The sequence below is a fragment of the Oncorhynchus masou genome, chromosome 9, assembly GCF_036934945.1.
Source record: "Oncorhynchus masou masou isolate Uvic2021 chromosome 9, UVic_Omas_1.1, whole genome shotgun sequence".
Classification (NCBI taxonomy): Eukaryota; Metazoa; Chordata; class Actinopteri; order Salmoniformes; family Salmonidae; genus Oncorhynchus; species Oncorhynchus masou.
Window position 1 is genome coordinate 44,024,915 of NC_088220.1, and position 20,065 is coordinate 44,044,979.

The 20,065-nt window shown below is 44.0% G+C and overlaps 1 protein-coding gene across 6 annotated transcripts in view; it reads right to left on the reverse strand.

The window, feature by feature from the left end:
• The window catches only part of prom1a (prominin 1a), a 143,926-nt gene that overhangs the window by 67,683 nt on the left and 56,178 nt on the right, over positions 1 to 20,065 (reverse strand). For all 6 annotated transcript variants that reach the window (XM_064974085.1, XM_064974084.1, XM_064974083.1 and 3 more), the window contains one exon: positions 17,046 to 17,251. In XM_064974085.1, the coding sequence (XP_064830157.1) occupies positions 17,046 to 17,251 (206 nt within the window). The remainder of the gene's footprint in view (positions 1 to 17,045; positions 17,252 to 20,065) is intronic.

Here is a 20,065-nt window from a genome sequence, read left to right on the forward strand (position 1 = left end):
CTCTCCTCCCTACTGCAGCGAAAAGGCCCCACAGCACAGCAAGTGTTTATTGCGTATGTCCGTGCTGAAGCTTGCAACATAATTTCGGCCATTAAGTTTCTTACTTGTTTCGGAAAAACATTCCCTAATCCCTTGACCCTTGCTCTCTTTACGTGAAACATGTAAGTATTGCATGCACGTGACCAGTAGGGCCTGTTCTATAGCCTATCATAATCATGTTAATAAATTGGGGGAGGGGTGGTAGGGTTGGAGGGTAATAAAGGAAATTATTAATAAATACAACATTTGGTTATAACAATCTCCAAACACAGTAATGTCGACAGTAAAACGGATGCGGAGGATATGAAAAATAAACGGGCAAATATTTACTGGTTGCTCAGGAGGGAAAGGGGAAGTCAGATTTGTGGAAGACATTTGACTTAGTTGTGGAAACTGCTGGAGATCCAGAAAAAGGAGGGTATAGGAGCAAGCGTTGCGTGAACATTGTGTGCCAAACAATTGCTGTTAGATTACAATATTTTGTCTGACCATTTGGAACAGTGTAAACACCACAAAATAAATAAGTGTAACAGAGTTTGTTTTATATAAAGCCTTTATTACAGAAGACTAAAAACAGTTGAATGCATTTGTGAATTGCGGTTTATTTATTGTTTAGGCTAATTATTCAAAGCTCCATTTGTTATTTAATTAAAAGTAAAATGCGTGATTGCATTTCAAAGCAGGAATGTATCATGTGCTGTGTGATGGCATGAACAAATGAATGATTGATTGATTGATATAGTAGCCTAAATATAGGCCTTAGTAAATTACGGTAGACTAAACAGGACACGCTCTTAGGCCAAAGCTTAATGGTGGTTATACAAGATTACTATACAAAGCCTACTAATGATATTGACATGCCTTATTATTATAATGATGATCATAACAATAACTCTAATAATAACAATAGGAAGGAGATCAAGAAAAATGCAGCAAGAGCTCCGTGTATATTATATGTATATAATGTCATACTTTATGTGACAGACAGGTGCTGTTAGATTACAATATGATTTTTCTGCCTGTATACAGTGTAAACAACAATAAATAAATCAGAAGTAATACCCCTCTGTTTGAAAAAACAAACAAAAAACAATTGTAAAGCCTTTATTACAGCATGGCAAAGATGAGCAGCCAAATCTGTGAAATTGCTTCATCCGACATTTGCCCATCGCATGAGGCTTGGTGGTCACAGAATGAGCAGGCTATTAAACGTTTCTGCTTCCGGGTTGGAGCGAGCGGTCGCATCTACACTTCGGTCCGCAGGTAGTATAACTTTTCATTACATTTCATTATAGTACAACGGTTTGATTTGTCTAATCTTAGCAATTTCTTCTTAGCTAGCTACATAGCCGTCTTTGTATCAAAGATAATTGCGTAATTATCGTATTTCGTCGTCCTAACGTAGTCTACACTGCTATCTGCCCAGCAGCTAGCTAACGTCCACCGTCTACCGAATATCAGCACTGTAGAAACTATTACACTCAACTGAACGACTTGATTGGTGTAGTGTTAGCTAGCTACATAGTTGTCTTTGCTGTCTTCGTATCCAAGATAATTGTGTAGTTTAGAGTGTGTAGACTTAGAGTGATTATCTTAATTTACCGAGGTTAGCTAGCCAGCTATTTGTTGTCCTTAACGTAGGAGATACTGCTAGCTAGCTTAGCCAACAGCTAGCCAACGTCTACCGAATAGAACTTCAACAACCTGGTCAACATTCCGCTTCGCTCCACAGGTAGTATCACATTTTCATTTCACTTCATTACAGTACAACGGTTTGATTTGTTTGATCGTAGCTAGCTAGCTACATAGCCGTCTTTGTTCAAAGACAATTGTGTAGTCTAGAGCGATTTTCTAGGTTAGCTAGCCAGCTATTGTCGTTCTTTTAACGTAACGTAACGTAATCAACACTGCTAGCTAGCCAGCTAGCCCCGAATAGCAGCACTGTAGAAACTATTACACTCAACGGAACGACTTGATTAGTGTAGTGTCAACAACGCAGCCACTGCCAGCTAGCCTACAAAGTCAACAACGCAGCCACTGCCAGCTAGCCTACTCCAGCAGTACTGTATCATTTCAATCATTTTAGTCAATAAGATTCTTGCTACGTAAGCTTAACTTTCTGAACATTCGAGACGTGTAGTCCACTTGTCATTCCAATCTCCTTTGCATTAGCGTAGCCTCTTCTGTAGCCTGTCAACTATGTGTCTATCTATCCCTGTTCTCTCCTCTCTGCACAGACCATACAAACGCTCCACACCGCGTGGCCGCGGCCACCCTAATCTGGTGGTCCCAGCGCGCACGACCCACGTGGAGTTCCAGGTCTCCGGTAGCCTCTGGAACTGCCGATCTGCGGCCAACAAGGCAGAGTTCATCTCAGCCTATGCCTCCCTCCAGTCCCTCGACTTCTTGGCACTGACGGAAACATGGATCACCACAGATAACACTGCTACTCCTACTGCACTCTCTTCGTCCGCCCACGTGTTCTCGCACACCCGAGAGCTTCTGGTCAGCGGGGTGGTGGCACCGGGATCCTCATCTCTCCCAAGTGGTCATTCTCTCTTTCTCCCCTTACCCATCTGTCTATCGCCTCCTTTGAATTCCATGCTGTCACAGTTACCAGCCCTTTCAAGCTTTAACATCCTTATCATTTATCGCCCTCCAGGTTCCCTCGGAGAGTTCATCAATGAGCTTGATGCCTTGATAAGCTCCTTTCCTGAGGACGGCTCACCTCTCACAGTCCTGGGCGACTTTAACCTCCCCACGTATACCTTTGACTCATTCCTCTCTGCCTCCTTCTTTCCACTCCTCTCCTCTTTTGACCTCACCCTCTCACCTTCCCCCCCTACTCACAAGGCAGGCAATACGCTCGACCTCATCTTTACTAGATGCTGTTCTTCCACTAACCTCATTGCAACTCCCCTCCAAGTCTCCGACCACTACCTTGTATCCTTTTCCCTCTCGCTCTCATCCAACACTTCCCACACTGCCCCTACTCGGATGGTATCGCGCCGTCCCAACCTTCGCTCTCTCTCCCCCGCTACTCTCTCCTCTTCCATCCTATCATCTCTTCCCTTGCTCAAACCTTCTCCAACCTATCTCCTGATTCTGCCTCCTCAACCCTCCTCTCTTCCCTTTCTGCATCCTTTGACTCTCTATGTCCCCTATCCTCCAGGCCGGCTCGGTCCTCCCCTCCCGCTCCGTGGCTCGACGACTCATTGCGAGCTCACAGAACAGGGCTCCGGGCAGCCGAGCGGAAATGGAGGAAAACTCGCCTCCCTGCGGACCTGGCATCCTTTCACTCCCTCCTCTCTACATTTTCCTCCTCTGTCTCTGCTGCTAAAGCCACTTTCTACCACTCTAAATTCCAAGCATCTGCCTCTAACCCTAGGAAGCTCTTTGCCACCTTCTCCTCCCTCCTGAATCCTCCTCCCCCTCCCCCTCCTCCCTCTCTGCAGATGACTTCGTCAACCATTTTGAAAAGAAGGTCGACGACATCCGATCCTCGTTTGCTAAGTCAAACGACACCGCTGGTTCTGCTCACACTGCCCTACCCTGTGCTCTGACCTCTTTCTCCCCTCTCTCTCCAGATGAAATCTCGCTTCTTGTGACGGCCGGCCGCCCAACAACCTGCCCGCTTGACCCTATCCCCTCCTCTCTTCTCCAGACCATTTCCGGAGACCTTCTCCCTTACCTCACCTCGCTCATCCCTGACCGCTGGCTACGTCCCTTCCGTCTTCAAGAGAGCGAGAGTTGCACCCCTTCTGAAAAACCTACACTCGATCCCTCCGATGTCAACAACTACAGACCAGTATCCCTTCTTTCTTTTCTCTCCAAAACTCTTGAACGTGCCGTCCTTGGCCAGCTCTCTCGCTATCTCTCTCAGAATGACCTTCTTGATCCAAATCAGTCAGGTTTCAAGACTAGTCATTCAACTGAGACTGCTCTTCTCTGTATCACGGAGGCGCTCCGCACTGCTAAAGCTAACTCTCTCTCCTCTGCTCTCATCCTTCTAGACCTATCGGCTGCCTTCGATACTGTGAACCATCAGATCCTCCTCTCCACCCTCTCCGAGTTGGACATCTCCGGCGCGGCCCACGCTTGGATTGCGTCCTACCTGACAGGTCGCTCCTACCAGGTGGCGTGGCGAGAATCTGTCTCCTCACCACGCGCTCTCACCACTGGTGTCCCCCAGGGCTCTGTTCTAGGCCCTCTCCTATTCTCGCTATACACCAAGTCACTTGGCTCTGTCATAACCTCACATGGTCTCTCCTATCATTGCTATGCAGACGACACACAATTAATCTTCTCCTTTCCCATTTCTGATGACCAGGTGGCGAATCGCATCTCTGCATGTCTGGCAGACATATCAGTGTGGATGACGGATCACCACCTCAAGCTGAACCTCGGCAAGACGGAGCTGCTCTTCCTCCCGGGGAAGGACTGCCCTTCCATGATCTCGCCATCACGGTTGACAACTCCATTGTGTCCTCCTCCCAGAGCGCTAAGAACCTTGGCGTGATCCTGGACAACACCCTGTCGTTCTCAACTAACATCAAGGCGGTGGCCCGTTCCTGTAGGTTCATGCTCTACAACATCCGCAGAGTACGACCCTGCCTCACACAGGAAGCGGCGCAGGTCCTAATCCAGGCACTTGTCATCTCCCGTCTGGATTACTGCAACTCGCTGTTGGCTGGGCTCCCTGCCTGTGCCATTAAACCCCTACAACTCATCCAGAACGCCGCAGCCCGTCTGGTGTTCAACCTTCCCAAGTTCTCTCACGTCACCCCGCACCTACGCTCTCTCCACTGGCTTCCAGTTGAAGCTCGCATCCGCTACAAGACCATGGTGCTTGCCTACGGAGCTGTGAGGGGAACGGCACCGCAGTACCTCCAGGCTCTGATCAGGCACTACACCCAAACAAGGGCACTGCGTTCATCCACCTCTGGCCTGCTCGCCTCCCTACCACTGAGGAAGTACAGTTCCCGCTCAGCCCAGTCAAAACTGTTCGCTGCTCTGGCCCCCCAATGGTGGAACAAACTCCCTCACGACGCCAGGACAGCGGAGTCAATCACCACCTTCCGGAGACACCTGAAACCCCACCTCTTTAAGGAATACCTAGGATAGGATAAAGTAATCCTTCTCACCCCCCTTAAATGATTTAGATGCACTATTGTAAAGTGGCTGTTCCACTGGATGTCATAAGGTGAATTCACCAATTTGTAAGTCACTCTGGATAAGAGCGTCTGCCAAATGACTTAAATGTAAATGTAAACAAACACTTAAACAGGCAACAGAAGCAAGATTTGTGTTATTTCTGTAGACATATGTGGATAGTTTACAAAGCCAGGCACATTTAACAGTTAGGCTATTGATTATAGACCTAATTAAGTTTCAGTTTGCTCCGTCAATTTTCAAAGACAATTAGGCTAAGCCCTATTTGCACGGGACTAGAATTACTAGAGAACGTTGGTTATGTAATTATGACCCCAGAACATCCGTTATTCCAGAGGACGATTCGGACGATCCAAACTTCCCCCTGTAATTCTTTATTTTTTTCCAAATAAATTTACAGATATGACAGATAATACTTATCTTCCACCATAATTTGCTAATAAATTCATTAAAAAATCCTACAATGTGATTTTCTGGATTTTTTTCATAGTTGAAGTGTACCTATGATGAAAATTACAGGCTTCTCTCGTCTTTTTAAGTGGGAGAACTTGCACAATTGGTGGCTGACTAAATACCTTTTTGCCCCACTGTTTTCCTGTTTATAATTTGTAATACATTTGCAAAAATGTATAAAAACCTGTTTTGCTTTGTCATTGTGGGGTATTGTGTGTAGATTGATGAAGAAAACATGTATTTAATCAATTTTAGAATAAGGCTGTAACATACCAAAATGTGGAAAAGTCAAGGGGTCGGAATACTTTCTGAATGCTCTGTATATAGGCCCTTCAGATTTAGGTTATGAGCAGCACTTCGTTACATTTTTGTCTAATCAGTTATTCCACGAGACTAGCATTATCAGGGGACCTTGCAGTTTGCCAAAAAAACATTATTCTGGCTGGAATTCTTACTCTCCTGCCATGTTCAAATTACTGACATGGCAGATTCAGACTGGACAAAAATTACAGATGTGAATGTTTTGTGCTTGTGCACATAATTACATTACCTGACCACTCCCAGTAAAACTAATCCCGTCCGAATAGGGCTTAAGGCAAGGGCTGTTTCCTCATCTTTGCTGCTGCTGCCTCCGCTGCATTGTTCTCAATCCCAATATGCCGGTTCCTTTTGCTATTATGCACACAGCAACATAGGGAAAGGCACCAATTCTACGGCGCACCGAAGATTATGTTTCAGAACCGCGGACAGCGACCGTATCCAACTCGGGAGAAAGCGCATTTGTTATAAAATTATATTTGATTTATTAGTGTTGCACCATTATTTTTTACATAATATAACCATATACAATTTCAGTAACACATGTCTCAGAGTGATGGACTGTGCCCTCCCCGTGGCCTCGGCAATGGATCAGTCCACTGAGACGAATCAGACAGGTGTCTTGTGCGCCATGAAAAAACGAATGATTGCGACTGCTCGGCAAAAGAAATCTCAGTCAACCAAACAATCAGTCGACTAAATGGAGTCAGCCCTATTATCATCTATAATGTTCAGCCCTTTTTCTCCATTCCCTCAACTTAAGATTCTAGACGAGCGAACATTAAGCAACAGCGCTTTTTTAAAACCCGAAAAATTGGTCAGGGCGTGACTGCCTCATTACTGAATTTACCCTGAGAAACTTCAATAGTTCAACAGCTAATGATGCTACAGTAATCATTATTTACACCATAATACGCTTTCATTAAAAGGGGTAATAATATCTCTCCTCAGTCACCTGTGATGACTGGTCTGGGGCTCATCTTTTTGGGGGGCCTGATATTATTAGCTTGGGCTTTGATGACTCAAAATCTGCACTAAGATGTAAGATGGGCCCTCCCCTGTCTGTCTGTGGGACGGTTTATCTGTCTCCCCCATCAGTCGGTCGGTCTGTGTTGTCTGTCTGTGTGGTCTGTCTGTCTGTGTGCTCGCTTGCCAGTTTGTACTGTCCGTCCGTCCGTCCGTTCGTCCATCTGCCGTCCGTCTGTCCGTCCCTCCGCCAGTCTCTGTCATGCCTATCTGTATCTTGTTAAAGCAGATGCTTTGCTCACAGAGCTACAGTACAGCGGTGCCACCCTTTTATATCGCTCTCAAATGACAACAAGGCACAACGGCAGGAGTTTAGTGCCTTGGCAACAGCTTCTGGGGAGCTCACTGTTGGCTGAGAGAGGTGGCTGTGGAGGGATATAATCATCTGACAATAATGATGTGCAGGGAAGAGGTAGTGTATGTAAGAGCCATACAGTACTCATATACAGGTTAAGGACTGTATGGCTCTATACTGTAGTGTGTGCTTATGTTAAGAAGCAAAAACAATCCATCTCATATGTTTCATAACTGAACATGTATCAAATATGTGAGTGGGCAATACATCACATTATATTAAGGTCAGCTCAGCCAAAATGCCACAAATTGTGTATTACTTGTGAACAAGAGAGCGTGGAAGACAAGTACCAGCAAGTGAGGTGATAAGGTAATACCTGGAAGATTAAAAGGTTGATTTGAAGGTTTCATCTGATACAGTAACACATGTAGAGTATACAAAGTAGAAGCCAAAACAATACAGCCCAAAGAGTCTACTGATTGAAGAATACCATGGCTATTCCTTTAAATCCTACAACTCTCTGAAGTCATTTCTGATTCCTTTGTGACAGATTTAACTTAATACTCAACCCAATATCAAAAGAATCTACTAAAAATAGCCATGCGCAAGATGTGTCCCTGTGGTGTGCGAGTGTGTGTGTGTGTGTTGAGGTGTGTGAGAGAGTGTGAAAGTGTGTGTGTCTATGTGTTTGTATGTAGGCATGTGCCCGAGTTTGTGTGCGTGCAAATGTGCATGCACTTATGTGTGTCTATGTGTGAGTCTGTGTGTTCAGCTCACCATGGCGTGTAACACCACACTGACAGTGTTCTGTGCACCCGGAGAAAGTGCATGCACTTATGTGTGTCTATGTGTGAGTCTGTGTGTTCAGCTCTCCATGGCGTGTAACACCACACTGACAGTGTTCTGTGCACCCGGAGAAAGTGCATGCACTTATGTGTGTCTATGTGTGAGTCTGTGTGTTCAGCTCTCCATGGCGTGTAACACCGCACTGACAGTGTTCTGTGCACCCGGAGAAAGTGCATGCACTTATGTGTGTCTATGTGTGAGTCTGTGTGTTCAGCTCTCCATGGCGTGTAACACCACACTGACAGTGTTCTGTGCACCCGGAGAAAGTGCATGCACTTATGTGTGTCTATGTGTGAGTCTGTGTGTTCAGCTCTCCATGGCGTGTAACACCACACTGACTGTGTTCTGTGCACCCGGAGAAAGTGCATGCACTTATGTGTGTCTATGTGTGAGTCTGTGTGTTCAGCTTACCATGGCGTGTAACACCACACTGACAGTGTTCTGTGCACCCGGAGAAAGTGCATGCACTTATGTGTGTCTATGTGTGAGTCTGTGTGTTCAGCTCACCATGGCGTGTAACACCACACTGACAGTGTTCTGTGCACCCGGAGAAAGCAGGGCAGTGATGAGAATTTGTTTCAACACATTAATTGGGTCACGTCGTTAATTATTAATCAAGCACATCTTACGTTGTTAAAGACATAAGGCAGAACGGGGCCCCCAATACATCATACAGTGCCTTCAGAAAGTACTCATACCACTAGACTTTTCTCGTATTTTGATGTGTTACAAACTGAGATTCAAAGGTAGTTCATTGTCATTTTTTGATCAACGATCAACATAAAATACTCTGTAATGTCAAAGTGGAAGAAAAAAGAAAAGAAAAGAAAAAGAAATAAATATATATATATATATATATCTTGATTACATAAGTATTCAACCCCTGAGTCAAAACATATTAGAATCGCATTTGGAAGGGATTACAGTTTCGAGTCTTTCAGGGTAAGTCTCTGAGCTCTGCAGACCTTGATTGTACAATATTTGCCCATTATTCTTTTTTAATTTCTTCAAACTGTGAAGTTGGTTGTTGATCATTGCTCGACAGCCATTTTCATGTCTTGCCATAGATTTTCAAACCGATTTAAGTCAAAGCTGTAACTAGGCCACTCAGGAACATTCAATAGGCGCTTTCACACTGCGCCGTAGCCCTGGGCTAAGGGAGATTTTAGCCTGGGGCTAAGCGAGTGTTCACACTTGCACGTTGTAAAGTGGGCTAGCTGGTCCTGCTCCGGAGCAGGGTTAGCACCTGCTTTTCAGGGTTAGCCCTGCACGTTATTTTGACTTGTTAGGGATTTCCTCCTCTTCTTCCGAAGAGGAGAGGCGAGACCAAAACGCAGCGTGATTATTTTGATACATCTTTAATGAAGATGATAAATGAACAATAAACAAAAACAAGAAACGTGCAAAACCAAAAACAGCCCTATCTGGTGTAACAAACACAAAGACAGGAACAATCACCCACAAAACCCAACACCAAACAGGCTACCTAAATATGGTTCCCAATCAGAGACAATGACTAACACCTGCCTCTGATTGAGAACCATATCAGGCCAAACACAGAAACAGACCAACTAGACACACAACATAGAATGCCCACTCAGATCACACCCTGACCAAACAAAACATAGAAACATACAAAGCAAACTATGCTCAGGGTGTGACATGACTAGTACCTTTATACTATTTAAACCAAAAAATACTTTAATCCATGCAAAAACATTGGTTGCTATGCCTAAAAAATGGTTGCTATGCAGGCTGGCTAAACTCCTCTCACTTAGCCAACTAAAGCTACAAACTCTACAGCTGGAAGGGCAGCACACGCTACATTTCCCTCTGTTGTCAATGCTTTTCTATTGACATTTAATTGCATAATATTGCTGCATGATTTCGCCGGGATCAGAAAAGTTGGTGTATCGATCGCTTGCATGCATTTGCAGTACAGGGGCGAGATCGAATTTCAAATGTTAAACACTGTTCCCGATTGTCGGAACAGGCAGACAGCAAGGTTTATACAAACAAATGCTTGTGTGAACACAGGCTAAGCTAGCACAGGGACAGTCTATCTAGCCTGGAGCTAAGATAGCCCAGGACTAAAAACAATGCCAGTGTGAAAAGGCCTAATGTAGTCTTGGTAAGCAACTCCAGTGTATATTTGGCCTTGTGTTTTTAGGTTATTGTTCTGCTGTAATGGGAATTTGTCTCCCAGTGTCTGTTGGAAAGCAGACTGAACCAGGTTTTCCACTAGGATTTTGCCTGTGCTTAGATCTATTCTGTTTCTTTCAATTCCACCAAAAAACATATTCATAACGTGATGCAGCCACCACCGTGCTTGAAAATATATTGAGTGGTACTCAGTGATATGTTGTGTTGGATTTGCCCCAAACAGAACACTTTGTATTCAGGACATGAAGTTCATTTATTTGCCCCTTTCTTTGCCTATTTTACTTTAGTGCCTTAACGCAAACCGGATGCATGTTTTGGAATATTTCCATTCTGTACAGGCTTCCTTCTTTTCACTGTGTCATTTAGGTTAGTATTGTGGATTAACTGCAATGTTGTTGGTCCATTCTAAATGTTCTCCTATCACAGCCATTAAACTCTGTAACTGTTTTAAAGTCACCATTGGCCTCAAGGCGAAATCCATGAGCGGTTTCCTTCCTCTCTGGCAAATGAGTAAGGAAGGACACCTGTATCTTGGTAGTGACTTTGTGTATTGATACACTGTCCAAAGTGTAATTAATAACTTCACCATGCTCAAAGGGATATATTCAATGTCTGTTTTTGTGTGTTTTTTTTACCCATCTACCAATAGGTGCCCTTCTTTGCGAGGCATTGGAAAATCTCCCTGGTCTTTGTGGTTGAATCTGTGTTTGAAATTCACTGCTTGACAGAGAGACCTTACAGATCACTGTATGTGTGGGATACAGAGATGAGGTAGTCATTCACACAGAGTTTATGTGACGTCTCTGACATGTTAAGCACAGTTCTATGCGTTAACTTATTTAGGCTTGGCATAACATTAGGGGTAGAATACGTACTGACCCGAGACATTTCAAGGGGTGTGAATACTTTCTGAAGGCACTGTATATTTGTACACTTTTTCTGTATCTCATGTTAATATTTCTAGACAGGGACAGAAATAACATACTTGGGTCCACTACATTGGCAAATACTAGTTTGCAACTTGGTTCTGTAGTACTGGGCAAACTAAATGGTCTAGAAATAGACTGGTCTGGAAATTGACCCCAGTGGATCACATCATGGGGCCCATTACGAGACAAGGGAACCTCTACTTACTTGTCGACAGCAAATCATCATTATCATCATCAACCATACAGGTCTAGTATGTCATGCTACTGATTATTCTCCTGTGGTCCAAACATAATCGGTAGTCTCCATCCATTTCTTTTGAAGAACTGTACTTATTTGTTTTTTAGTCTCTTGCATCATTCGGAGAATAAATGCATTCAGTCAAAAACATTAGGAAAGTCACGTGGTGGCTGGGACTGACATTGGAAGCGACACGATTCCAACATTTACAAAGCAATTAAGAATGTATGGTGACTGTGCTGCTCTATTTCAAGCCTGAGCTAAATGTGAAATGGATGGGAGAGGACACAGAGGACAAGCTGTCTCATCTTCCCTATCCTCTAGCATCTTTACCTCGACTGCAGTCAGTGCACCTGTCTGTCTGGTCGGATGTGTGACCTTAGACGAGACATTCAGCTCACTGTCCCTTCAAATGGTTTATATCTAAACCTGTTTGTTTTTCCGAGGGGTTCTGAACCAGTCGAACCTCGTACCAGTGACACAACTAAAGGCAAATAGGACTTACCTTACAAAACACGATTTTATGCTACACCAGCTTTTCTAAGACATCTTTGGCATACCAACCTACACTAAGTGTAGAAAACATTAAGAACACATTCCCCTTTGCCCTCAGAACACCCTCAATTTGTCAGCGGCACGGACTCCACAAGGAGTCGAAAGCATTCCACAGGGATGTTGGCCCATGTTGACTCCAATGCTTCCCATAGTTGTGTCAAATTGGCTGGATGTCCTTCGGGTGGTGGACCATTCTTAATACACATGGGAAAACTGTTGATAGTGAAAAACCCAGCAGTGTTGCAGTTCTTGACCAAAACCGGCACGCCTGGCACCTACTATCATACCCCGTTCAAAGGCACTTTAATCTTTCGTCTTGCCCATTCACCCTCTGAATCATGGCGCCGGAGAAAGGTGGCTGAAGTTTTACGTGCTCCTAACTAGGGCTGGGTGATATGGCCTAAAAGTCATATCTAAATCTTTTTCAGTGGTTTGGATGATTCACGAAATATATCTCGATTTCTTGTTTTTCCTCTAAACAAATAAAAAAAGGCCAAGACATAATTCAAAGATTAAAAAAAATATACCTCAATGCCTATTTGTGCAAAACAAATGAGCAACACACACCCACACATCTATTCTATTGTTTGGGAATGTTTGACCAATAGCTGTTTGAATATGTAATTCATGTAATCATTTTGATTGAAAATGTATTAATTGAGTTAATTTGTTGTTATAATTAAAACAGCCTGTGGTTATTTGCTATTGGATTGGCAGAATGACACAACTACTAACACATTAGCCTACAGCTGGCCTGAACATAACTTTTTTGAACGCACTTCAATTATCCAATGTCACATTTACCGATGGCGAGGTGAAGCCTGTACCCAAAGCACTGCAGGCGGGTCCAGTTGTTCAAGCGCAATGCTTTTATCATGCTGCTCCTGCTGTCAGTTGTCATGCACACCTGTTGGTCTTCGCTAATCTTCCACGATGCCAGAGAGTCTGAGACCCTGGGCTATTTCTTCACCCGTATGATCATCGGAGAAGTAAGATGTCTGGAGGCAGACATTTAGCAATTTCCAGTTTTCAGTAATGTAGTGGACTGTCAAACTTCGGTATGGCTCTGGTATGGCTGTGGTGGAAAAATAAGAAATAAGTGTTTTTTGTTCGTTTTTTTGCGTTGTTTGTAACTTTAAAAAAACGTATTTTGTACATAATGTTGCTGCTACTGTTTCTTATGACGAAAAATAACTTATAGACATCAGAACAGCGATTACTCAACACAAACTGGCAAAAGCTTCCGACTGGCAAAAGCTTCTGACGAGTCCGACGAGCCCGGCGTGAAGGGCATACTGCTTCCCTGGGACAAGGCCCAAATCCCTATCATTTGCGTGAAAAGAAGTGAAGATGGAGAAAAATCATAGGAAATCGAATAAACCCCCACAGAACAGCAGCGTCTGGTAAGACAAGGGGCGGCGGACTATGTATGTTTGTAAACAACAGCTGGTGCACGATATCTAAGGAAGTCTCAAGGTTTTGCTTGCCTGAGGTAGAGTATCTCATGATAAGCTGTAGACAACACGACCTACCTAGAGGTAGGTTTTCATCTGTATTTTTCATAGCTGTCTACATACCACCACAGACAGATTGCTAGCACTAAGAAAACACTCAATGAGCTGTATTCTGCCATAAGCAAACAGGAAAACGCTCATCCAGAGGCGGCGCTCCTAGTGGCCAGGGACTAGTGGCCAGGGACCATCAAACAGGCAAACGTCAATACAGGACTAAGATTGAATTGTACTACACCGGCTCCGAAGCTCATCGGATGTGGCAGGGCTTGCAAACCAGTACAGACTACAAAGGGAAGCACAGCTGAAAGCTGCTCAGTGACATGAGCCTACCAGACGAGCTAAACTATTTCTATGCTCACTTTGAGGCAAATAACACTGAAACATGCATGAGAGCACCAGCTGTTCGGGACGACTGTGTGATCACGCTCTCCGCAGCCGATGTGAGTAAGACCTTTTAAACAGGTCAACATTTACCAGGCTGCAGGGCCAGACGGATTACCAGGACGTGTCAAGCGAGCATGCGTGTTTTAACATGTTTTAAGCAGACCACCATAGTCCCTGTGCCCAAGAACACCAAGGTAACTTGCCTAAATAACTTCTGAGCTGTAGCACTCAGGTCTGTAGCCATGAAGTTCTTTGAAAGGCTGGTCATGGCTCACATCAACACCATTATCCCAGAAACCCTAGACCCACTCCAATTTGCATACCGTCGTAACAGATCCACAGATGATTCAACCTCTATTGTACTCCACACTGCCCTTTCCCACCTGGACAAAAGGAACACCTATGTGCAAATGCTATTCATTGACTACAGCTCAGCGTTCCACACCATAGCTCATCATAGCTCACCATAGCTCATCAATAAGCTAAGGACCCTGGGACTAAACACCTCCCTCTGCAACAGCATCCTGGACATCCTGACGGGCCACCCCCAGGTGGTAAGGGTAGGTAACAACACATCCGCCATGCTGATCCTCAACACAGGAGCCCCTCAGGGGTGTGTGCTCAGTCCCCTCCTGTACTCCCTGTTCACTCAAGACTGTATGGCCAGGCACGACTCCAACACCATCATTAAGTTTTCCGATGACACAACAGTGGTAGGCCTGATCACCGACAACGACAAGACAGCCTATAGGGAGGAGGTCAGAGATCTGGTCGTGTGGTGCCAGGACAACAACCTCTCCCTCAACGTGACCAAGACAAAGGAGATGAATGTGGACTACAGGAAAAGGAGGACCGAGCACGCCAACATTCTCATCGACGGGGCTGTAGTGGAGCAGGTTGAGAGCTTCAAGTTCCTTGGTTTCCACATCCCCAAGAAAAAAACATGGGGACATTAAAGACAGTCATGAAGAGGGCACAACAAAACCTATTCTCCCTCAGGAAACTGAAAAGTTTTGGCATGGGGCCTCAGATCCTCAAAAGGTTCTACAACAGCACCATCGAGAGCATCCTGACAGGTTGCATCACTACCTGGTATGGCAACTGCTCGGCCTCCGACAGACGGTAGTGCATACGGCCTAGTACATCACTGGGGCCAAGCTTCCTGCCATTCAGGACCTCTATACCAAGCGGTGTCAGAGGAAGGCCCTAAAAATTGTCAAAGACTCCAGCCACCCAAGTCATAGACTGTTCTCTCTGCTCCCGCATGGCAAGAGGTACCGGAGCACCACGTCTAGGTCCAAGAGGCTTCTAAACAGCTACTACCCCCAAGCCATAACACTCCTGAACATCTAATCAAATGGCTATCCCACCCCCAACACACACACATACACACACACACTCTTTTACGCCGCTGCCTCTCTCTGTTATTATCTATGCATAGTCACTTTAATAACTCTACCTACATGTACATAATTACCTCAAATACCTCGACTAACCGGTAACCCCACACACCAGTACCACTCTGTATATAGCCTCTCTATTGTTATTTTACTGCTGCTCTTTAACTACTTGTTACTTTTATTTCTTATTCTTATTCATATTTTTTAAACTGCATTGTTGGTTAGGGTCTTGTAAGTAAGCATTTCACTGTAAGGTCTACCTACACCTGTTGTATTCAGCACATGTGACTAATACAATTCGATTTGATTTGATTTGAACTGCACACATACACAACCTTTGTCTCATTTGTCTCAAGGCTTAAAAATCCTTCTTTAACCTGTCTCCTCCCTTTCATCTACAGTGATTGAATTTAATTTAACAAGTGACATCAATAAGGGATCATAGCTCTCACTGGGATTCACCTGGTCAGTCAATGTCATGGAAGGAGCAGGTGTTCTTAATGTTTTGTACACTCAGCATATACGCCACACCTGAAAGCCTTATAGGCCTACACCTTCAAATAAGCATTGGCATTTAATCAAACAGTTCTTGGAAATAATGTAAAATACACCACCCCTGTCCTTTTCATGCCTCATCCTCTCTCTCCCTTTCTAGTGATATTCCTGCAAGCCTTACTTACACAAATCAAAACTCTTCTTGGAAATACCAACCCCTGTCCTCACTGTAAAACATCCCTCAGCTCGAGAGGCAGTCTCCTCCTTCCTGTGCCCAGTGTAATTGCTTCATTAGAATCGGTGAGGAGTCATTGTCTGGAGGCCGGGGAGATTAAATAAGGGCTCTCGGTGGTTTTTCTCTCTCAGACACTTGTCTCTGGGCAGCTAGGATTTCACTCTGGAATTTCTAATAATGCTGCACTCTCTCTCTCCAATAAAGCCGTAAAGTCAAGAACATCAAACAGAGAAATGAAGCCTGGTGAATCCTGTCTCCTCCACCGTAGAGCCAGAGGAGAGCCACAGATACTGTCTGTATTGTTTCCATATTTGGCAATTCCTACTGCCTAGGCAATAATGTGCTGTAAGTGCATTTGGCCATTTGTTTCCCACAATCACCACTGGATATGTAATGTTCTGAGGTTTTTAAGGTGATGCCAGCCACTAGGTGATGTGCTATGTTCGTAAAAGCTTGTGAGGGAGAACACTGAAGCAGGAACAGCACAAATGAAGTCAAAAGACTGTTGAGAATGAGTAAAAATATATAATATATATCTCCATGTAAAATGTCTAAATCTACCGTGCCTAAAAATGTAATAGTGGGCCTTTTGAGGAAGATTTCCAGGAGGCCTCTTGATGTAAACTGAGATTGTAAGCCATTATTAATATAAACCATGATTCATGTGTGGTATTATAGTGTTACATTTACAGCACTGAGGTAGACCAGGTGGCCTCAAACCTTCTAGAGCAGCCTTCAAAGTTACCCAGTGTTTTCCCTAGATTATAATCCAGACGAGGCACAAAAGACACCCTAAAAACAACACCCAGGGCCTGTTGAAATAACATTTTCAATTTAAACCCATTGAAGTCAAATACTTTTAAAGCAGAAGGGGAATAGAACTAAGTGAACCCTCCTCGACCTATAAAAAGGCAGGGGAAACACTTTGAGTTGACTGCCACCAGTGGCGCATGGAATGAAGATATAAACGCATATGGACTCACGTGATGACGAGCGAGGTGGCGAAGAGCAGTGTGGTGAGCAGGCCCCGTTGGCAGTCTGCGTTCTTCCTCTGGCGCTGGTGCATCTCGCCACCACAGTTGTCGCAGCAGCGGCACAGGCAGAAGAAGAGGCCGACCAGGGGCAGCAGGACCATGAAGAGCAGGCCGAGCACAGTACACACCACGAAACCTGTCTCATAGTAGATGGCCTGGAGAGAGAAGGAGGAGTGGAGGGGGAGAGAGGGGGATGAGGGGAGAGGGGGAAGGAGAGAGAGGGAGTGAGGAGAGGGGTAGAAGTAGAGAGGGAGGAGTAGATGAGTCTAGAATGATGATGAGAGGCCACAGTTGGCATTGACAACACTTTACATGAATGCTAAGAGGAACGTTAAAAAAACATATATGTTATTAAACACAGTACATAGTACTCTATAGCCATGTTTGACAGTTTTTGCAATTTGGCCAAAAAGCTGGACAACAGCGACGGCTGTGGAGATGTTATCCTCAGAATCAATGTCAAATGTGTGACGTGTCAAGCCAGTGGACACAGCACAGTGATGCCATTTGACATCATTTTTGCGTCAGTGTGATTTTTATTCTATTACATTCTATGCAGCAAACATGCAAATGATAGCAGGAATAATGCCATACACAATGTCAAATCAATAGAAACATAAATTGAATTACAGTGCCTTGCGAAAGTATTCGGCCCCCTTGAACTTTGCGACCTTTTGCCACATTTCAGGCTTCAAACATAAAGATATAAAACTGTATTTTTTTGTGAAGAATCAACAACAAGTGGGACACAATCATGAAGTGGAACGACATGTATTGGATATTTCAAACTTTTTTAACAAATCAAAAACTGAGAAATTGGGCGCGCAAAATTATTCAGCCCCCTTAAGTTAATACTTTGTAGCGCCACCTTTTGCTGCGATTACAGCTGTAAGTCGCTTGGGGTATGTCTCTAATCAGTTTTGCACATAGAGAGACTGAAATTTTTTCCCATTCCTTCTTGCAAAACAGCTCGAGCTCAGTGAGGTTGGATGGAGAGCATTTGTGAACAGCAGTTTTCAGTTCTTTCCACAGATTCTCGATTGGATTCAGGTCTGGACTTTGACCTGGCCATTCTAACACCTGGATATGTTTATTTTTGAACCATTCCATTGTAGATTTTGCTTTATGTTTTGGATCATTGTCTTGTTGGAAGACAAATCTCCGTCCCAGTCTCAGGTCTTTTGCAGACTCCATCAGGTTTTCTTCCAGAATGGTCCTGTATTTGGCTCCATCCATCTTCCCATCAATTTTAACCATCTTCCCTGTCCCTGCTGAAGAAAAGCAGGCCCAAACCATGATGCTGCCACCACCATGTTTGACAGTGGGGATGGTGTGTTCAGAGTGATGAGCTGTGTTGCTTTTACGCCTGTGTTGCTTTTGTGAAGAATCAACAACAAGTGGGACACAATCATGAAGTGGAGCGACATTTATTGGATATTTCAAACTTTTTTAACATATCAAAAAAGAACTGAAAACTGCTGTTCACAAATGCTCTCCATCCAACCTCACTGAGCTCGAGCTGTTTTGCAAGGAGGAATGGGAAAAATTTCAGTCTCTCGATGTGCAAAACTGATAGAGACATACCCCAAGCGACTTACAGCTGTAATCGCAGCAAAAGGTGGCGCTACAAAGTATTAACTTAAGGGGGCTGAATAATTTTGCACGCCCAATTTTTCAGTTTTTGATTTGTTAAAAAAGTTTGAAATATCCAATAAATGTCGTTCCACTTCATGATTGTGTCCCACTTGTTGATTCTTCACAAAAAAATACAATTTTATATCTTTATGTTTGAAGCCTGAAATGTGGCAAAAGGTCACAAAGTTCAAGGGGGCCGAATACTTTCGCAAGGCACTGTACATTTAGCATCAAAACAGCTTTAAATAAGGGCAGATCAACACAAAGGACACGCATTGAATCAAAAATAAAAAGGAGACAGAAATCTTTAGTTCAATAGGTACAATTTGTCTAAGGAATTTGGGACAAATTCTAGTGAAGGGGGAAGTAAGAATTAGTGCTACTAATGATACTTCAGAAGTAGAAATGCTTCTTCAGTTAGCTAGGGGTGGGGTAGCTAGGTGAGATGGGGTAGGGGTAATGACCATATGTGACCTGATTCATGAAACTAGGCGTATGTCGCAAGTCACGATTTCACAGGAGAGCCGTTTTAACATAAAACATTATTTATTTTTATCAAAATGCGTTTTTTGGGTCAGAAATGGCTTCTAGAACATGTGAACTTTTATGTGCCTTAATAACAAACTTGTATGCCATCTGTAAATATGAATAAAATGGTTAAATTACGAGCCTTGTTGGTTAAGTCCTACAAGCCATGATTGGCTGAGATAATGAGTGGGCTGGAGTTCGGATTGGTCTGCCATATTGAAGGCTTCTGTCTATTTGTGCTTGTCAGTCTGTGTTGGTAATCCTGTCAAACGCGGCTTCTTTAAAGTTGTAATGTGTAGTGGAGCTGCATAAGTGTTGCTCTTGACTTTCTGGAGGATCAAGTTTGAAATCAGTGGAATTGGAGTATGATAGCTATAGAGACGGAGAAAACCCCCGTCTCCGGATTACATCTTCAAACTAAGGGCAACTGTGGTATGGCATTCCTGACATGGAGACGCGTCCATCATGCATGATGATAAATACAGTTAAGATTTTCAGATATTACACGTGTCTAATTTTGACAGAAAGTGGTTTCATTTCAAGCTAAAGTGTATTGTTAGCTAGCTAGCTAACATTAGCTGGCTGGCTCCCTAGCTGACATTACTATTTGTTTCCCAAGGTCGTTTGCTTTTCTAGTTAGAGCCTAATGTTAGCTAGCTAACATTGGACCTGGTTGGTTATCTCCCAGCACTGTGGAATTGTTGGCACTTTATTCATTGTTGTTTAACTAGCTAACGTTAGCTGGCTGGCTCATTAGCTAACGTTACATGATGTGTTGGATCTTAAACGTTGTTTACCTAGCTAGG